Below are 18,465 nucleotides of genomic sequence, written 5' to 3' on the forward strand. Positions count from 1 at the left end.
ATGAACGAACAAACAAACCCCCGCAGTCTTATTTGGATAGACATCTAGTGACACCAGAAAAAAATCTGATTTTGAACTCAACTTGGAAACCAGAATAGCAATAACTAAGGAGAAAGAACATTCACTGGAATCAGACACTGCATAGCCGGCAAACAACCCAAAACAGTAGGATTAGTAAAACCAAATACAGTAATTTAGCATGATTGATGCTTACACTAAGCTGGGTCTTCTCTAATCCCACAGCATCCTTGAGTGATGAAAGGAAGTAATGGTTTGTAGGACTCCGGAGCCCATCTTCTCCCACGAGACAGAAAGTAATAACACAGCTTGTCCTGGTACAATTTCTACATCTTTCCAGAAGGTCACTGACGGACTCCTTGTAGATGGGGACAGCACTCTGTGCTTTAACAGTCACACCTTCTTTGGCAAGGGTGCATACGGGCTCCAAAGAGCTCCAGGCATGCACAACGACCTATCAAGCACATTGAGAGACCACAAAGCTTAGAAGAAAGGCTACATCTGTGAAAACAATGCAGCACCCTAGATTTCAGATTGCTCATTACAACAGATGTGTTTCTGACAGCACCAGCTGATTTCCACCTAGCAAGAAACTAGATATAGCATAAAAATTAGATCATCCTAAAAAGCTAACAAGAGGTCCATTTCAAACAGTCTGAAGCTGCTCTTGACTTGCAAGACTTCTTTGTCTTCTCCAGGCTCCTTGAGAGGAAGAGATTGCCAATTCCTACCAAGGGAGTGCTGGGAAATGAAATTATTGAGTGACTAATTTGTTGACTCTTTTTCCTCCCTTCCTGGATTAAAAAAAAACTCAGAGGATTTTCTTAAGATTGCTCAGCATTATCTGATGTAACCCAACTGGGTATGCTAGAGTTTCTGCTTAATCACTCTTAAACAGAAGCAACCTCCATCATCTTAAAAGGGATTATAAAGGTTATATTAATACAGCAAAATACATTCCCAGACTTCATCCATGCATTATGAATACACCCTTTTTAAAGGGCATAATTTGGAAATTAAGCACTCAATGAGAATTACAACATTCTATTTCATAAATTTTCTGTTATTTTTTGCCTTAACGGGAGTGTTGCAGTCAGAAATAGATCTTAACTCCTTTCAACAGTTAAGTTCCAAATCTTCTTGAAGTACAATATACAGTTTTCATCAGAACTATCCTACTGCCAACATTTCTCTGATGATATCAGAAAAATCTGAATTTATGTCTGTTAGAATAATTCAGACCAGAAATGAACAATTTCATTAAGTGCAGTCCTACTCCAAGAACTGACCATCCAGAAATCGCAACCATTTTCTGTGTCATATATTACTCCATACAAGTAACCTTATAAATCTGAAAATTCATGGAAGCCCACGAGACAGAGCAATGATTTAGGAGCTGACATACTCATACTACTAGTGAGTTATTCCAGGTCTTGAGGTCTGTTTTTCCATCCTTCACACTGTTTTCACATGGGACACACTTTATGTCAGGAGCTATATCTCATAGTGGAAAATGGTCCTTAAATTCATCTGGGGTCTGGTTGCCATATGATTAATAGCAACAAAATGTAACAAGCTCAAAAGGAAGACTGCTGTCTACAAGAAAACACAGCAGTCCAAATACTGACTTAAAAATCCTATCAGTTTCTATAGCATTATCAGGAAACATTAAAGGCATCAATTGCAAAATGGTGACGTGCATAGGTGACCTTCCAATTAAAGATGTGCTGTTCATATTTCAGAAAATAATCCAGTCCTTTTCCCCAAAGCATATAGTTTGAGTACTGGTAAGCAATGGTACAATCCTTTCTTCCCCCCTGCTTAATCAGGTTGTCTAGCTCTAAGACCCAGGGAAGAGATTTGTTAAGTAGCGAGGTACCATTTTTCACACTTTGTTCTATTTAACCATCAATCCCTTTAAGAGTTCAACAGAATAGTTCATTTCAGCCTTATACCTACAGGCTATAAACAAAGCAATTCCTTTTTCTGTGAAGCACTACACACTACTTAATAAAGGATAGTGTTGCCCCTAAGATTGAACACTAGAGTTGCATCTCACAGTGTTTGAGAAGCTTCAGTGCCTTACTGAAGCTTCTCTGTACAAAGATGTGCTCATTTCAGCTTCTCACACCTTTGTAGGAGGCACACTAGAGTGGTGAGGTAGGTGTCACTTACCCTCAAAGCCAGCTTGTGGTCCTCATGAAGATCTGAGACACCATAAATGTGCAACATCCCTTTATCTTCATAGGCCACAGGCAACAGTGGTGCAAAGAAGTTCTGGGCAAAATAATGGAGTAGTTTCCACTTACCACCATACTCTAAAAATGGTTAAAAAGAAGAAAGACTGAAACTGAATCCAAGATTGCCCTGTCACACATTCCCTGTATGTGCTTCCTGGTCCTGCTATTGGCAATGCAACATCCCCCTCCACCCTTTTTCACCTCTATCAAGTGCAAAGAAAGACTGAAGGTACTTTTGCTTCCTTCCAGGCAAGGCTCTGCCCTGGAAAAGATCTGATGCCCTTTCAAGCTTTGAGCTTTCTCTAAAGTTTGCATTTTTCTGTTTCTCTGTCCTGTCACTGCTACACTGTTATTCAGTTAAAGGAAGCCTTGAACCCAAGTGTAAAGGCTGACACAGCATACCACACATAAACCAAGCAGTGGAGCATCTGTGCTGTTGAGAATCCAGACAAGCACACTGGCATTGCCACAGACTATCACTACTATAAAAAAGAGACACAAAGTGCTCTCTTCCCCTTTTTCAGTCCTCCATTCAGTTCCTCCATAGAGGACATCAGTAACAATAAAGACAAAAATAAGTTCCCAAATCAAAGACAATTGTGAGCTTGGCAAAAACAAATTTGCCAAGATCTAGAGACAACACCTTCTCCATGGGAGTTAGTATTCATGACAGACACATGACAGTTCACGCTGCTTCTTTAATGGAAAGCTGTACCTCATTACTGTAAATACTTTGAAAGTCTGCCATTAAACTGGAAAAACCATCAAGCTCTGCATCCTCTCCAAAAAAAGCAATTTTGCTTTCTTGCTTTGCAACACTGCCATGTAATCATTTTGAAAGATAAGCTGCATCCATTTCTTCCTCTATTAACATTCCATCTAGCACCCACTATCTGCATTTTAAGTTTGTTCTTGTTCAACCATTATCCAGTCACTGAAATGGCACTAAAAAGAAGTAGAAAGTCAGCTGCACCATCGCACAAGGAAAGAAAAGTTAGATACTAGTTTTATTCTTGTTTCTGGCTCTTTATACAACAAGTTTAAAACTGATGTATGCTTTATGATGTACGAAGAATATTTTCAGTGAGATGTTTTTGTTGTTACTTTCTTAGTAATTACTCTTAGTTTTGGTTCTTGTACAAAGCTCTTAGCACTTTCAAACATCTCATAATTAAAGACTTACCCAGAGTCATCTTTAAAGGGTTGTTGTGGCTTTCCCAGGGGGACTTGAACATGCTTTGTCTGCACTCCACATAGACATGAATGAACTTTGTGAAGAATAAGTGCATTAGCACCTTACACATCACCTTGTTCTCAGCAAGTTAACAACCAGCTAGCTTGGAAAACAAGAGAAGCTCATATCTTCCTGGAAAACCCACACAAGATTGAACTGTGCTATGAGATCAGTCTGTTGCCAGCAAAAACACCACTGGCATTCAAGTTAATTGCACTGAAGCAAACCAAAGAGATAAGGCTGGAGGAAAACTTCAGGAGAGGCAGCTGCACTTCTTCAAAACAGACAGTCGATAAACTAATGAACATACTCAGTATATTGGTGCTTCTCAGTACAGAAATGTAGAGCCATTTATTAAGGAAAAGATATCTAGGATCAAATTCAGCTGTTCACCTGCCAAGTGCACCATTAAACCATGTTCCTAAGTTCCCATGCCATACCTATACATCTTGTAAAAACCTCTAGGGATGGTGATTCCACCACTTCCCTGGGTAGCCTGCTCCCATGTTTGACAACACCTTCAGTGAAGAATTTTTTCCTAAGATCCAATTTAAACCTGTACTGGCATAACTTGATGCCATTTCCTCTTATCCTGTCACTCGTTAATGGAGAAAAACCTTGCTATGACCTCCATTTCAGTAGTTGAAGAGATCGAAAAGGGGTGTGTGGGAGTGTGTGTGTGTTTGTGTGTCCCAGCCTCCTGTCCTCCAGGCTGAACACCCCCAGCTCCCTCAGCTGCTTTCCACAAGCCTTGTGCTCCAGACCCTTCCCCTGCTCCACTGCCCTTCTCTGGACACGCTCCAGCACCTCAATGTCCTTGTAGTGAGGGGCTCAGAACTGAAAACAGAATTTGTGTTCAACAAAACACAACAGTGCCTCAACAGTGCCGAGTACAGGGAGACAAATCCCTTCCCTACTCTTTCTGGCCACAGACACAAGCCAGGATGCTCTTGGCCTTCCTGGCCATCTGAGCACACGCTGGCTCATGTTCAGCTACTGTAACCAGAACCCCCAGGTCCTTTTCCAATGGGCAGCTTCCCAGCCACTCTGCCCCAGCCCATAGTCCTTGCCTGGAGTTATGACCCAAGTGCAGGACTCAGCACTTGTTGAAGCACTTGTTGAACCTCATTTAACTGGCCTCAGCCCATCGATCCAGCCTGTCCAGATCTTTCTGCAGATCCTTTCTGCCGCTCCCACCCAACTCAGTGTTGATTGCAAACTGACTGAGGGTGCATTTGAACCCCTTGTTCAGATCCTTGATAAAGACATTAAGCAGAGCTGGCCCCTGTACTGAGCCCTGGGAAATCCCAGTAGCAACCTGCAGTCAGCTCGATATGAATTCATTCATCACCACATTCAGCCTGGTCCTCCAGACAGTTCGTTTTGATGGTGAACAGTGCACCCATCCGTATCATGAGCAGCCAGTTTCTCCAGGAGAATGTTGTGGGAAGTGGCATTAAGGCTTCACTGAAGTCCAGGCAGACAACAACCACAGCCTTTCCTCATCTACCAACTGCATCACCTTGTCATAGAAAAGAGATCAGGTTGGTCAAGCAGGACCTGCCTTTCAAAAACCTGTGCTGGCTGGGTCTGATCTCCTGGTGATATGAACAAAGGCATGCTCTGGCATTCCAAGGATACTTCCTGACAGAAAACATTAGTGGCTTAAAGAACAAATCTACCAAAAATAGGGGGTGCTAACAAATTACTCTTCAGTCATTAAACTGGAGAAGATGGGAGATTCGGACTGGGGATGGATTATCTGAAACAGAGTAAACAGGGGGACAGTATCTGATCCAACAAACAAAAGCTATGGGCCTTGTATGAGAATTGAGCAGGGAGAGTCTGGGAGGGGTTGAAATCTCTAAAGCCCTCAGGACTGCTACAGGACTTCCTGGAATTTCAATTGTCAATTAATTAAATTGACAATGCAATAGATGTTGCTAACTGCAGAATCCAGGCAGAGCCCACCACAAGCTCAGACAAGTTACCCAGCACAGTCTCAAGTTCCAGTGCCTGTTGACTTGAATTTTTTTCCTGAGCTTAATTCACATAATGAAAATCTAGGCTTCAGCTATCTTATATATGGAAATGAATAATGCAATTGATGTAGAGCATTTTCTGCTACTTAGTGTAATATAAAACCCTGTTTCTTTTTGAATGGGTCCTTCTCTCAATCTCTGCTGTGTCTTGATTTCCAACTGGATTACATAGCCACACTGCAGATGGAAAGACAGGAGGTTTGCTACCTAGGCAGCAGAGATCCTCAAAAAACCTTTACAGCGAAGACATCACACTCAGAGTGAACATGGCATTAAACTTCCACAGGAAAACCCAAGCAAACAAAAACCCCAGCCAACAAACAAAATCAAACAAACCACACACTTAAAATTTTGCACCATTTCAAAACCCACTCTACTACTATGACACCCATTGTTTTGGAATGTTTGAAACATCATTAGTCTGCTTGACTCAGATCAGCTTTTAAGACTGGTATTTCCCTTCCCAAAAAACTAGAGCCATTTTAAAGAGCCAAAACTCAACTGCTGTAGCAGCACAGGAAGTGTTTTCCAAAGACAACTTTTCCAGCAACAGGATCTTAATAATATATTTGTCAAAGTATCTTCAGATAGCAAGGAAAACTGAAGCTAATTAAAAAGCCCATATTTTTCAGCTCTTCTGTTGTCTTGATTTCCATAGGACCAGAACTACATTCCTTTCTTTAAAAACAGGAAAGTTGCATATCAAATACACCATGAACACACACCCAAAAATGGATGTAAAAAATCTGGAGGTCAGGAAGTTATCATGAGAAACCTCTGGGTTTAAACTTTCCTGTTACAGACATTCATGCCGAAAGGCAACAGACAAAAGTTATTTAAAATAGCCCTGGGGTGGTTTTCTTCTCCTCCCACATTTAAAAAATTCTTACAGAAATCCAAGTTCCTCGATTTTTCTTGACAAAAAACAAGGGATTTGCACTCTCTGTGGTATTAAACTTCAGAACAGGAAACTAGAATTAGGTTTGTAATGAGACACTGATGGCAGGAGTGCAAATAAACAGATCTCCCTGAAATGATTTTAAATTAATCATTTCACACTATTAAATGCAACCTGAGAAACATGCTGCTAGTTCTTTCCTCACCTCAGCCCCATGAGTCAGATCAATTATTCTCCATAACAGCCTGTACCGGGGCTCACCAGGGGCTCAAATATTGAACCTGCAATAAAAGCCAGTTATCTGCTCAAGGGAATCTCAAGACTACCGAGTTGGGTACCTCAAGGTGGCACTTGTCTGGGAGTGTCACAGCACTCCACCAAAACATACTGCAGAGATGCTAAAGCATCCAACATGGCACAGCCAGCTTCACAGCTAGGTGCTAACAGTCAGAACCCAGTTGTGAAAAAAGCTGTTTACTTCTGAGCTGAAGCCAGAAGTACTATGACACAAGTGCTGTGCTGTGTTTCAACAGCAAGCAAATATCTTAAAGGTAAAAGTTAAAAGGAGAAACATTTGCTACCTTCTTCCTTCCCCACCATGTGCAAACATTTCTGCTTTGTACTGGAAATTATGTAAACCCCTCCATGACTTTCTGCAAAGTAACAGATTTAAATAAAAGCACTCATTGGTGATACTACTGTGCCACCTAACAAGATGCAGAAACGTGTTTTTGAAGTGCAAATAAAACTAATTCCTCCGAAGTCTTGCATAATTTCAGCCATTAGCATTTCAAAATCCCTCTACCACACTGCTTAATTAAATGAATATTAAACCTTTCCTCATCTCACTGAGGGAATACAACAAAACAAAGGGACAGCTGTATCTCTGCTGAGCTTCTTTCTTCTAAACTTCAACAACATATGAATAATTCAAGTATTTGATAAATATTCTACAGTGATGTCATCTCTGTACTCAAAAAGAAATTTATGGTCTCCATGACCATTACATCTATCAGTATACCTTTACAAAGAGACATTTTTCCAAGCATCTTTTTCTCTTGAGGCACTTAAAAACTTACCAGCATCACTCATTGCTAGAATCATAAAAGAGAACATTGTGATATTCCATTTCCTAATACAAGTCTAGAAAGTCCAGAAAGATTAACATTATAGCTGGACCACTGCCTTAACAGTTAAATATATTAGCCTCTTTCTTCTACTGGATTTTGCTTTATTGTTGCAGTTATTTTGCTTGGATTATTCAAAAAAAAAAAAAAAAAAAAAGAAAAAGAAAAAGAACAAAAGGGAGAGGGACAAACATATCCCAGAGAAAGCGGGGAGGATGGTGTGGGTTAATTTTTTCCCAAACCCAGGCCAAATGGCATTTTATTCCAAGGGCACACCAAGACTGTCTGTAGACAGTCTTACTTTTTCTCTTAGCTTTTTCTAGTTTGTTCATATTTTTTCACATGTGAAATACTTAAATAAAGATTTTCAAAACCAAAATATGTGAGAAATAACTAAAATTGAAATAGAATCTACTCAAGTCCTGTACAGCTGCCATAGGACAGCTTTTCCATTTCAAAACGATTTCTAGACAAAATGTTTGGGAAACACAGGCACTTCCATCATGCCACACATTCCTCATTCTTCCCCTACTTCTTACTGCCTAAATGACTTATCTCATTATATGTCTGATTATTTTTGTGTTCTACGAGGAAAAAAAAATGTGTAAATAGCATATTAGCAGAATAATTTAGTCATGAGGAGTGATTCACCTCATCTGACACCAAGTTAGACATCAAATCTCAGGCAGTCATCTCCTATAAAAAGCTTCTCAGAAGCTACACCGGGTGAGAGATATCCTATGAAGTTCTATGAAAATCAAATTCACAATGGAGAAGAAAATTCATTCCAGCTCTGAGACAGATATGGATACAATGAATCACATTTGGAGATAACCATCTCTCCCCCAACTGACTACAGAAGAAATCCAGATGCTCAGTTTTTACATCATAAATCCCATTGTGTAATGCATTTCTAAAGGATGGACAGAAATATGTTCAAAGTTTGTAAAGGTACCCAAGAGACAGAGCAGAGCTGTATTTCTTATTCTGATACTTCCAGATGAGGAAAACACAACTGGTGGCTGGTGCTTTTTACCAGACTGTCACAAACTTACCCAAGGAAGCCCATGAAGGAGCCTGCCAAATGTCATTGAGTTGCCAGTACAGAGCTCCCATTGTGTGTCCTTCTCCATTAATTATTTCACTTTGACTAAAACGATAGAATTCAGTTTCTGTCTTTATACACTGAGCCTGCATCACCTTGGTCAACAAAGAGACAAAAATTATTTTTGGCATATTGGATTTTACTTTTTTTCAAAACATGTGTGAATATATGGATACACAAAACAGACTTCACAGCAACAGCCTATAACTTTAAACTTGAGCCCTGAGGAGAATCCACCTGCAGTGCACTGGAACTCTGCTGGAAGGAGATTATTCCTAGCAGCTCCCAACAGCTTTGCAAGCAGTACTCTTCAAGAATCTCATATGGGGCTACTTCCATACAGTGAAGATGGTCTTTGAAAGACAAATTGAAGACAAGGAAAATAAAATGAAATTTAAAATAAGTATTTTTTTACATTAATTTAAATAACCCCCTCCAGAGTTGCAAAACGATGTTAAGCTGCATTGCCTTCTGTATACATTACCTTGGTGTCTAAACCCCTACACTCTGAACTTACATTCTCCCTACACAGTCAAAACTGTGCATCAGAAAAGCAAGCTTTTTTCAGCTGCACTCCCACTCCTTTTCTCCTTCTTCAAATCATCTAAAAACCACTTTTCAGATTCTTCATTGACCAAGTTCTCAACAGGTGCTAAACTGACTGATATGTTCTTCACCTAGTTTATTATTAGGCTGGGGAAATATAAATAAATTCTTAAAATAAAGTTAAAAGTCTTTAGGACAGCCCAAAAGGTAAAGAAATTACTTCTAGTTAACCACTAAAGCAAGTTTGCTTTCTTTATCCTTTTTGCTATCCTTATTTTGGTATTAAATTGTTTAACCTGTTAATAAGGCCTTGAAAGACTTAGCCTTACAGAAACTCTCAGAGCTTTTTTGAGTCAGGACCTCATGGTGCAAGCTTTACCCCGGTTTCAATTTCACAGCATCGTCTATCCGTGCTCTCTTGTCAAGAGTGCCAAAAATTCTCAAGCAATTTTGCGTTTATATAAAACTTGCTGACAGCAGCTCTCAAACATTAGAAACTTAGTTAGTGTGCAGTTATTTCCATCCAGAGTGTTTCTCAAATTCTTGAAACACACAAAAATTAACAGCACTTTCAATTTGCATAATAGCATTAGAAAGTTACTTCTGAAAGCATCTCTTAAAAAATGCACAGAAATCACAAATAAAGAAGCAAGCATGATGTAGGACTACTATGAATTAAAAGCAAAATACATGCTTCTGACTTGAAAAAACCCCAACATGCATTCTCTAAAATATCAATATTTGAGTCCATAATAAAATAAAAGCTACTACTAATCTAATTAATAGAGAAATACATTCTTCGGAAAAAATCTTGCTTCCAAAGCTCATGTGTTCCACATGGCAAGAAAGCAGTGAGCCTACAGGGGCCACATAAAGAGCAAAACATGGAACAAGGAGTAACATGCAGCACTGGGAATAATCTTGTACCATGGAAGCCCAGCACTTCCCTGCATCCTCTCCCAGCCACGAGAGGCCAGCTCGGGAGAACGATGAAGGCAGCACATACTTTCAGACAGACTTTCTCCCAGTTTCTGGGTAATTCCCTAATTATTCCAGCCCTTCTATCATGGAAATTGGAGTCTCTCTAAAATAAAAGAGAGACAAGACAGCTCCAAATTAAACTGGACTCTCCAGTTCTTCAGAATGGAAACTTTCTGTATGATGGAACACTCCCTAAGGGACCAGGTCCAGCTCTAACAGCTGACAGAATTTAATGGAACAAGTACTGACAGCTACTCCTATGGAAGACATCACTGTTACCTGAGTGAGGTAAATCATATCTTTGAACTGCTTTACAGGATCTGGGCTCTGGGGAAGCTTGAAATGACGTCCAACCTCTTGAAGCATCTGAATATTGCCACCTTCATGGTGCTGTCGATGGAGAGAAAAATTGCTTGTGTAGGACCAGTCCTCAGGCGAGGAAACCTTTTAAAAACCACAAAAATAAGGTATCTGAATGAAAAGGTAGAAAGTACATTTAATAACAGCCAGGATACTGAGGAAAGGATATCCATTACAGGTTACTGATATCATCCAAAACCTTAAAACTGGTAGTATATTTCTATAGTGTCTCATGTAGTCATGCAAAGATTTTTAATCACTAACATCCTTTGTTTACACTCCTTGTACAAATAAATGAAAACACACATTGCTGTTGAACCCAGAAGAGCAACTTTTGGCTCAGTGGCATTTAACCTAATTGTCCTAAGCTTTGGGTTGGCCAAGGGACCTCAGAGTTTTGCTTGCATTCACAGAAAATCAGAAACACCCTAGATTAATATGGAAGAATGCAATCTAGTCAAACACATTGAGGTATAAAAGTTATATAAGTCAGTAGAGCTATAAATTCTAATAATATGTATATACATTTTCAAAACCTGCCTCTGATAACAAATTACCATAAAACAGCTTTTTTCAACTAAAGGCAACAGCACAGCCTAACTTATTAAGTTATTATTGCCAAGTTTTCATTGTAATTACTCTCTCGAAACAATCTTATCTAAATTTGTTTCTTTTTAGGCTGGATTGAATCATTTTTATTGTTATTATTATAGATTAATGTTTTGATTATGCTTCATATAATATGCTTTGCCCAGCAAATTGAAAGAAACATTCTGAACTCCTTTTGGTTGCATGCATGAATATCAACATCTCTTCCTGGACAAATGGACAAACAGCATGCTATGTCTCTGCTCCACTTTGAAAAATAAGACAGAACACATAATATCTAAATTTAATGGAGACAAATCCAAATCCTCTTACACACAGTACATTAAGAAACAGATTATTTAAATGAAAGAAATTGGTAAATGCATAGAAATCAAAATATTTTAAAATTCAGCACAATTCAGCTTTTGTCATGTTTCTCTTCTTTCTCAAATACATAACTCCCCTATACACCACAAAAGTAAACAGATGTTAGTCAGTCATTACTAAGCTATACATTAAATAGAATTACTACCAGAAATATCAGTTTCATAATAGTCTCTCATCCAAACCAGGTCCCTCTTCCATATCAAGGTAAGTATATTGAACACAGAGAAGGGAAGCAGTATGGTTCCATTCCCTCCCTCCCCACCAGCACACACCTCTATCCCATGTATGCTACACCACGCCTAACAACACATTACTACAGTTTGGATGCAGAAATTTTTTGGGAAGAGACTCATTACCCCCACTAAATGAGAGCAAAGGGGACAGCAAGGTGTGGAAGCCCAGTCTTACCTTTTCAATTGTACTGAAGGAAGGCCAGGACTGAAATCCATACTCTGAAGCAAAACGAGTTTTAGGATACACTGTCCAGTTCCAGCAGTCACTGTTGTAGTCATAGAAGTGTGTGTCACCATAATGGGTGTCATAAGGATTCCGGGAGAGCCAGCCTTCTTTAACTGACTCCAAGCCATTGGTGGGACTGGATGCAACAAAAGGACGACTCTTATCTTCCTGTGATTAAAAAAAACAAAACAACACAAAAATACAACCCCCTTACAAAAGTCGGTGGCTTTTACCATCTGAATACACAGACCATTTTTTGAAAAGACAGGCTTGGGGGCAGGGAGACCATACTTCTTCCAAATTTCTGAGTCACCACCTAGGAAACATTCCCTTTTTATGTCCTAACATTCATCATCTTTACTTACTTAATTAGGTTCTTAATTATGTTCTGGAGGACAGCTGGGCATGATTCTGCTTGCTCTGCTGTTCTGAGGGATTCTCTCCTCACATCAAGAGATTTTCTATCTTTATATGCCTCTGAATTCTTAATGAAGGCCATTTAAAGTGTTTCTTGTGAAATATATACTCAAGGAACATTAATATTTGAGTACTATGACTTCTTTATGGAAAATTATTACTTTTGCAGCATTTTTGCAGGAACAAGGCCATGATTTTCTCCTTTCTTATTAAACAGTCACCTAAATTTAGTTCTAACAAATCCAAGGTGTTCTGCTTTTAATACTTGCATGGTATCATTACAGATTATTGTCATTTTAGCTGGCTCTGCGTGCTAAGATGGATGAGACTACAAGAAGGGTTACATTTTAAATTGTTCAGAGCTACCTTTATTTATAGTCTCAGTAGACTTGGAATACTAAATCTTTTAACAATAGTCTACAAAGTACTAAAGGAGTTCTTTTGCAGGTATAATTCATTTAACACCCTACTTCTAGAAAGATAGAGGCCCAAATTAGTTACCAGTAACAACTTAATGCAATTGGCTCGAACACAGCAACACACTCAGACATTTGTTTCATTTTAAGAAACAATCCTGTTTCCCCATCTTCTTCTTTCTTTTTTTTTTTCTTGGTGTGAGTAATTAATAATTAACTGAAACAATTTATTACAGGAAATCCTGGATTCCCTGAAGTCTTTAGCTCAAAGGTAGAAGCCTTTTCAAGTTACCAAGTCCAGCACTACTAGTAGTAACAGGTTTCCTCAGCTGGCTTGTATTACACAGGACCTGAAGTTATCTCCCTCTATGGTTCATTTTTGCAATCAAAATAATTTATTCTATGGATTTAAAATAAAAATGGGTCCATCTTGGATGGCAATGCTGCACAAGTACCAAGCCAGAATACCTTGCTTTGTAGCACACACACTGGCCACCCAACTCGTGTAGCTAATCACAAAAACACCACAGCACACCTTTACACAGAGCTCAGTACAGAAATCTAGAATCTCCTCTTCTAAGAGGAGAAATAAACCTAAAAAGCCTGTGCAAAATGGGTAGTGCCAAATCACACTAGACTTCATCAAGGATTCCAGATGTTTGTGGACTGCGTACTCGCAGTTTAAATTTTGTATCAAAATATTTTACTTTGCCTTCACATATCATAGAATACTATAGATTTTATTTACAAAATCAATACAATGACTACACAGCATGAGTTCAATGTTTAGCATCACTTTTGCTTTACCTGATTAGAACAAAAAATATACAGTCACATACTGAAGAAATAACATCATTATAGATTTCTTTAACTGCTGTTAAAAGACCTGAGGGCTGTTAAATGCTTTTCACAGTGTTCTTCAATAAAATAAGGATAAAGGAAACCTCATCATCTAGATTAATTAGTTAATGGGCAAGCTGATTTTTGTGCACTGGAAGTGAAGGTACTTGTGGACATACTAAAAGCAGGAAGGAAAAAAGAAGCAAGATCTACTACACTTTCAGGTCTTCCTTTACACATCATAAAATGTTAAAGACAAGTAATTTTATTTTTTTTTTATTTGGAGAATAACTCTTGAGTTTAGAGAGTTGTTTAAAAGAGCTTGGAAAGGGCAATTTCTCAAAATGCTCTTCCTCATGTCTTAAAAGGATTAAAAGAAAAAAAAGGAAATTCCAGCTTGCTCCAACATTAAAATCTTTTGCCAAGCCATTTCCTCCTACAGTTTCTTGAAATAACTTACGCTAAGGACTATTTCCCGTATGTTCTTCACATAAAGGGTCACGTAGTCTTTGATATAGACTCCTATGTCAGGATAAGGTATGGAGAACCAGTTGCTTGCAATTGCTGCTTCATTTTCATTGTTACCACTCCAAAGGATAATTGATGGATGAGATTTTAAACGTCGCACCTGAAATACAACTTACAGTTTCAGAAGTCAAGCAAAATTACTTATCTTAACAATTAGCTTTTTAAAAAAATAATCACTTTATTACTAGTTGAATTACAAGTCCACATGTATACTACATATGCTAAGCCTACAATTCCCATTTTTTGCCACATGGTTCACTATTCCCTCAGCTTACCACCGGGCTCAAAGTTTTGTAATATGCACTTTCAGAAGGGAAAACTTGTAATATGCTGACATACATCTGCCTTATGCACATATGTACCATCCACCTCTACTCAGCTATGTGTGAAGGATAAATTCTGTGCAGTCTGCTTGACTGACTACTCCTGCAAGCAGTCAGAGGAGTTCAAGAAGATTTAGCAAGATTACATTTTGTGTCTGCTACATAAAGGTACACTAACAAAAACTTCAAAACAACCATTTTTGGAAAGCTAACTTACACAGTCAGTCAATGAAAAATAGATAATGTGAAATAGAGCTTCGACACATGGATAAAATACCTGATGAGAAACTTCTGCTCTTACGGATTCTAAATAATTCTGGTCAGTTGGATATAGCGCACACGCAAACATAAAATCCTGCCAAATCTACAAGGGAAAGGAAAGTTAAAAAAACCTGTCAGTAATTTACTTTGCGTACTTGAAAAAAGTATGGCTATTGGGATGCACTGTCCTTTGTTCAGACAGAAAACAAATCACATTCACCATGGGGCTCAAGTATGTGCACAGTCTACTGTGGTTATCCTCGATATCAGGATTACGAAATATTTACCCTTAGGAATCAGCTCCTGACAGCCTACACTGAGGAGCGGAATACTGCTCAGTAGATGAAGTTCTGTAAGTTTCAACGGAATAATCAGAAATATGAACATGTAGCAATTTGCAGCTGAACAGAACAATTTCATATTTACTATTTTGCAGGTGTAACACCAAATCCCCATTACTTAATGAGAAGAGACATTAATTCTTCTGATGCGGCACTGAGCACACTTAACAGACATTAATGTGTACTTGTTAAGAAAACACCTCCATACAAAATGATCTAAAAACCAGCAAATCTTACACAGTAAGAGGGGCAGAAACAAACTAGATACTCTAAAAACACAGTGATCTTTCTCTTCAAAGAAAGATCAAGTAGATACTACTAGAGAACAGCAAGCCTTTCAATTCAAGAACAATAAACTCCATTTGTACCTTGCAGGAGAATTACAAAAAGGGGAACGGAAGCCCAATGAGATGGATAAGATTTCTTGTTTACCTGTTTTGTTTTTTAAATTGCCGTAACCTTGAGGCTCCTTCTAGTCTATCTCAAATGTTAATGAAAAGACCTCTAGAACAATCACCTTAACCCAAAGGAGTCTGTACGAGACTCCACTCTTCTAAATACCATGCTACATGGAGAGAGACAGAGACCAGCTCCTCATAGAATTTCATTTTCATTGCAGTGAGAATATGCTTTTCCATGGCTTTTTTCAGCACACATTCCCTAAGGAAACTGAAGATAAAGAATAGGACAGTGGGGGATAATGGAGCCATTAATAATTGTTACAATCTTAACACTGTACAGAAAAAGCAAAGCTATTGCTGCAGAATCACTCATAATCCTTTAGTGGCTGTTGATGTCAAAACTCTTTATTGAAAGAAACCTTTTCTTACTATTTCCCTCAGTAAGTGATCACTGGTTTGACTCCAATGCACTTTTAAGCCCTTGCAAGACCATCAGAAGAAACAAAACAAAAAGCTTTCCCCATTGCCTCCTCCAGAATAAGGGTTTGATTTTCTGCATTTACTTGCTATTTTGGCTGTTAAATAAGATCTAAATCTTGCACTGAGCACTGTACAGACACAGATCTAAGTGGCCTACTTAAGGTGCCTAGTGTCAAAAATTAAAGAACTGTAAGTGCTCAGAAGCCTTGAAAATCAGGACACTTATTCAGCTCACTAAAATAGATGTAACTTTTTTTTTTTTTTTTTGCAAGCACACACATCTGAAAGCAGCAAGGTATGAATTATGTTTCCTTGCTTCTTCTGGTATAGACTAAGACCAAACACACTTCTCAGGATTTTTAATACCAGATGCAGCTTGGCCTTCATTCATATAGTCACTGCTTCATCATAACTTACTAATACGTGCCTCCAAGCTTATATAATAAAAGAAAGGTACTCAACTAGGATTAGTGATTGCAGCAGGTGTTCACCTTACAGCTACATTTATATTCAATTACAGCTTGTTCAAAATGGCCCCTTGAATAATGCCTTCCATGTTTGTCTTTGGGTCAAATGAAAAGTTTGAACCAAAAACCCACACCTTTGAACCAAAAGTTTGAACCAAAACCCACACCTTTTCAGCTGTTGCTAAAAGGAAGAAAATACTTTTAAAATAAATAAAATCCATTTCTACAACTGAGAAGAGCATAGCTACCTTCTACCCAATGGCGACCTTCTACTATAAAGTCTCCAAAATATCACTTCCAGATTTAACAGATAGCCTCTGTAATCACAAACCATTCAAATTACAAAGAAATTAAAGAACCTCAACCAGCCAACCAAAAAATTAGGTTAATCTGATCTCTTGTGTTGATACTCTACAATGTCCTTTGGAAAGATGGTTAGTATTAATTATGTATTAATTATCTTTTTTTTAATTTGAAGTGGATTTTCATTTACAAGTTCTACTCAGTTTTTAAATAAGTATTCTGTGTTTATTGTTTTTACCATTATTCCTATTTCATCACAAATATTGTAAAATTCATCTTGTTCATATATTCCTCCTCCCCAAACCCGAAGGGCATTCATGTTAGCATCTGCTGCAGACTTCAAGAGTAGCCTTAGTCTGTCAAATACAAAAAGAAGATATACAAGTTTTGTGAAGTTGTGTTACTTAAGAATTTCTTAGGTTATACAAAAAACAAAGAAACTAATGCCCTACCAAAAAACCCACCCAAATCTAAATCATTAATAGGCAATCTATGACTATAACTCTAACAAAAAGTATCAAAATACTCTGGTTTCTAAACCTGAATGTCTGGACAGAGCTCTCAAAAAGCAATCTTTTGTGCAGAAAAAGTTGCTTGGTCCTGTTAACACTTAATGAAATAGATGGCGTGACACATGTGTAAGTGCTTTTACAGAAGTATTGGCAGGACCAAATTTAGAAATACTATGTTTTATTAATCATGTTGGGCTTTTCTCCTCTGATATTACTTGCTTTGTATGTCAATTAATTGAATTCAAATTCTCTTTAAACACAATCAATCAGGAATGTATATCCTCTTCCTGAGTTCCATAATGCATAGCGAGAATGGGAGAGTGAGAGGGTGAGGAGAAATACTGAGACTGGGAATATCATTTTAAGAATTTTAGGCTTCATTTTTCCTTAAATCATACTGGTAGCCTCTCAATTGCATGTGAATGCACACTGCAGCATGCCCTGTTGTCCTGGTTCCCCAGTACCCCAGAGCAAAGCTTAGATCAAGTACAGTACATCCCCCATCCCACCTGCATCTCTGCAGGGCTGTGCACGAAATCCAAGTAGCCTAGATGAGATCAGGAAAAGGGGAGAGGCTACTATGCACCTACATAACCCTGCATGACATGGGTTAGGATATGGATGAAGTGCACATCCTCTGACTACCAATGGATGTGTCCAGACAAGGTCAAAGAGCCTGAGGATCATCCCTAAAAATACCCAAAAGGTATAACTGTGAACTGCAAGCAATCACCTTCCCACCAGCAATTGCACCTTCATGCCTTGAACATCACTCAAATATGTTCATGTTAATTAAGCCCTAATTCTGAAGCCTCCCATCCACAACAATTAGTGTTCTACCTTGAAAGTTTTACCTACTAAAGCCAACCTTTGAGAAAGGGTGCAGAGACAATCAGGAGGAGGAAAACATTATCCTTTATCCTTACAGAACATCAAACATGGCTTACGTGTCATAGGTCACTCTGTCCTGGAAAGAATCTGCTGGAATCCAGTTTGAGCCCTTAATAAAAATGGGTCGGCCATTGATTCTGAAGTAGAAACTCAGACCTGGTGAGCCAGGAATAGGCTCCTGAACAAGCTCTACTGTCCGAAAATAAACCTGTGAAGACATGAAACTTAGATTTAAAGCTGACAAAAAAGGAATTAAAATGACATAAAGAAAACCATTACAAAAGGCATTGAACCAAACAA

At 38.4% G+C, this 18,465-nt stretch overlaps 1 protein-coding gene across 3 annotated transcripts in view; it reads right to left on the bottom strand.

The window, feature by feature from the left end:
- MANBA (mannosidase beta) overlaps positions 1 to 18,465 on the bottom strand; it is a 45,469-nt gene that overhangs the window by 2,391 nt on the left and 24,613 nt on the right. The window contains exons 8-16 of one of the 3 annotated variants that reach the window (XM_053940940.1): positions 18,222 to 18,373; positions 17,001 to 17,118; positions 14,787 to 14,873; positions 14,119 to 14,286; positions 11,935 to 12,153; positions 10,471 to 10,635; positions 8,615 to 8,759; positions 2,194 to 2,336; positions 215 to 472 (exon numbers count right to left, since the gene is read on the bottom strand). In XM_053940940.1, the coding sequence (XP_053796915.1) occupies positions 215 to 472; positions 2,194 to 2,336; positions 8,615 to 8,759; positions 10,471 to 10,635; positions 11,935 to 12,153; positions 14,119 to 14,286; positions 14,787 to 14,873; positions 17,001 to 17,118; positions 18,222 to 18,373 (1,455 nt within the window). The remainder of the gene's footprint in view (positions 1 to 214; positions 473 to 2,193; positions 2,337 to 8,614; positions 8,760 to 10,470; positions 10,636 to 11,934; positions 12,154 to 14,118; positions 14,287 to 14,786; positions 14,874 to 17,000; positions 17,119 to 18,221; positions 18,374 to 18,465) is intronic. The other 2 variants (XM_053940941.1, XM_053940942.1) reach the window with 2 other exon arrangements.

The sequence above is a fragment of the Vidua chalybeata genome, chromosome 4 (assembly GCF_026979565.1).
Source record: "Vidua chalybeata isolate OUT-0048 chromosome 4, bVidCha1 merged haplotype, whole genome shotgun sequence".
Taxonomy (NCBI): domain Eukaryota; kingdom Metazoa; phylum Chordata; class Aves; order Passeriformes; family Viduidae; genus Vidua; species Vidua chalybeata.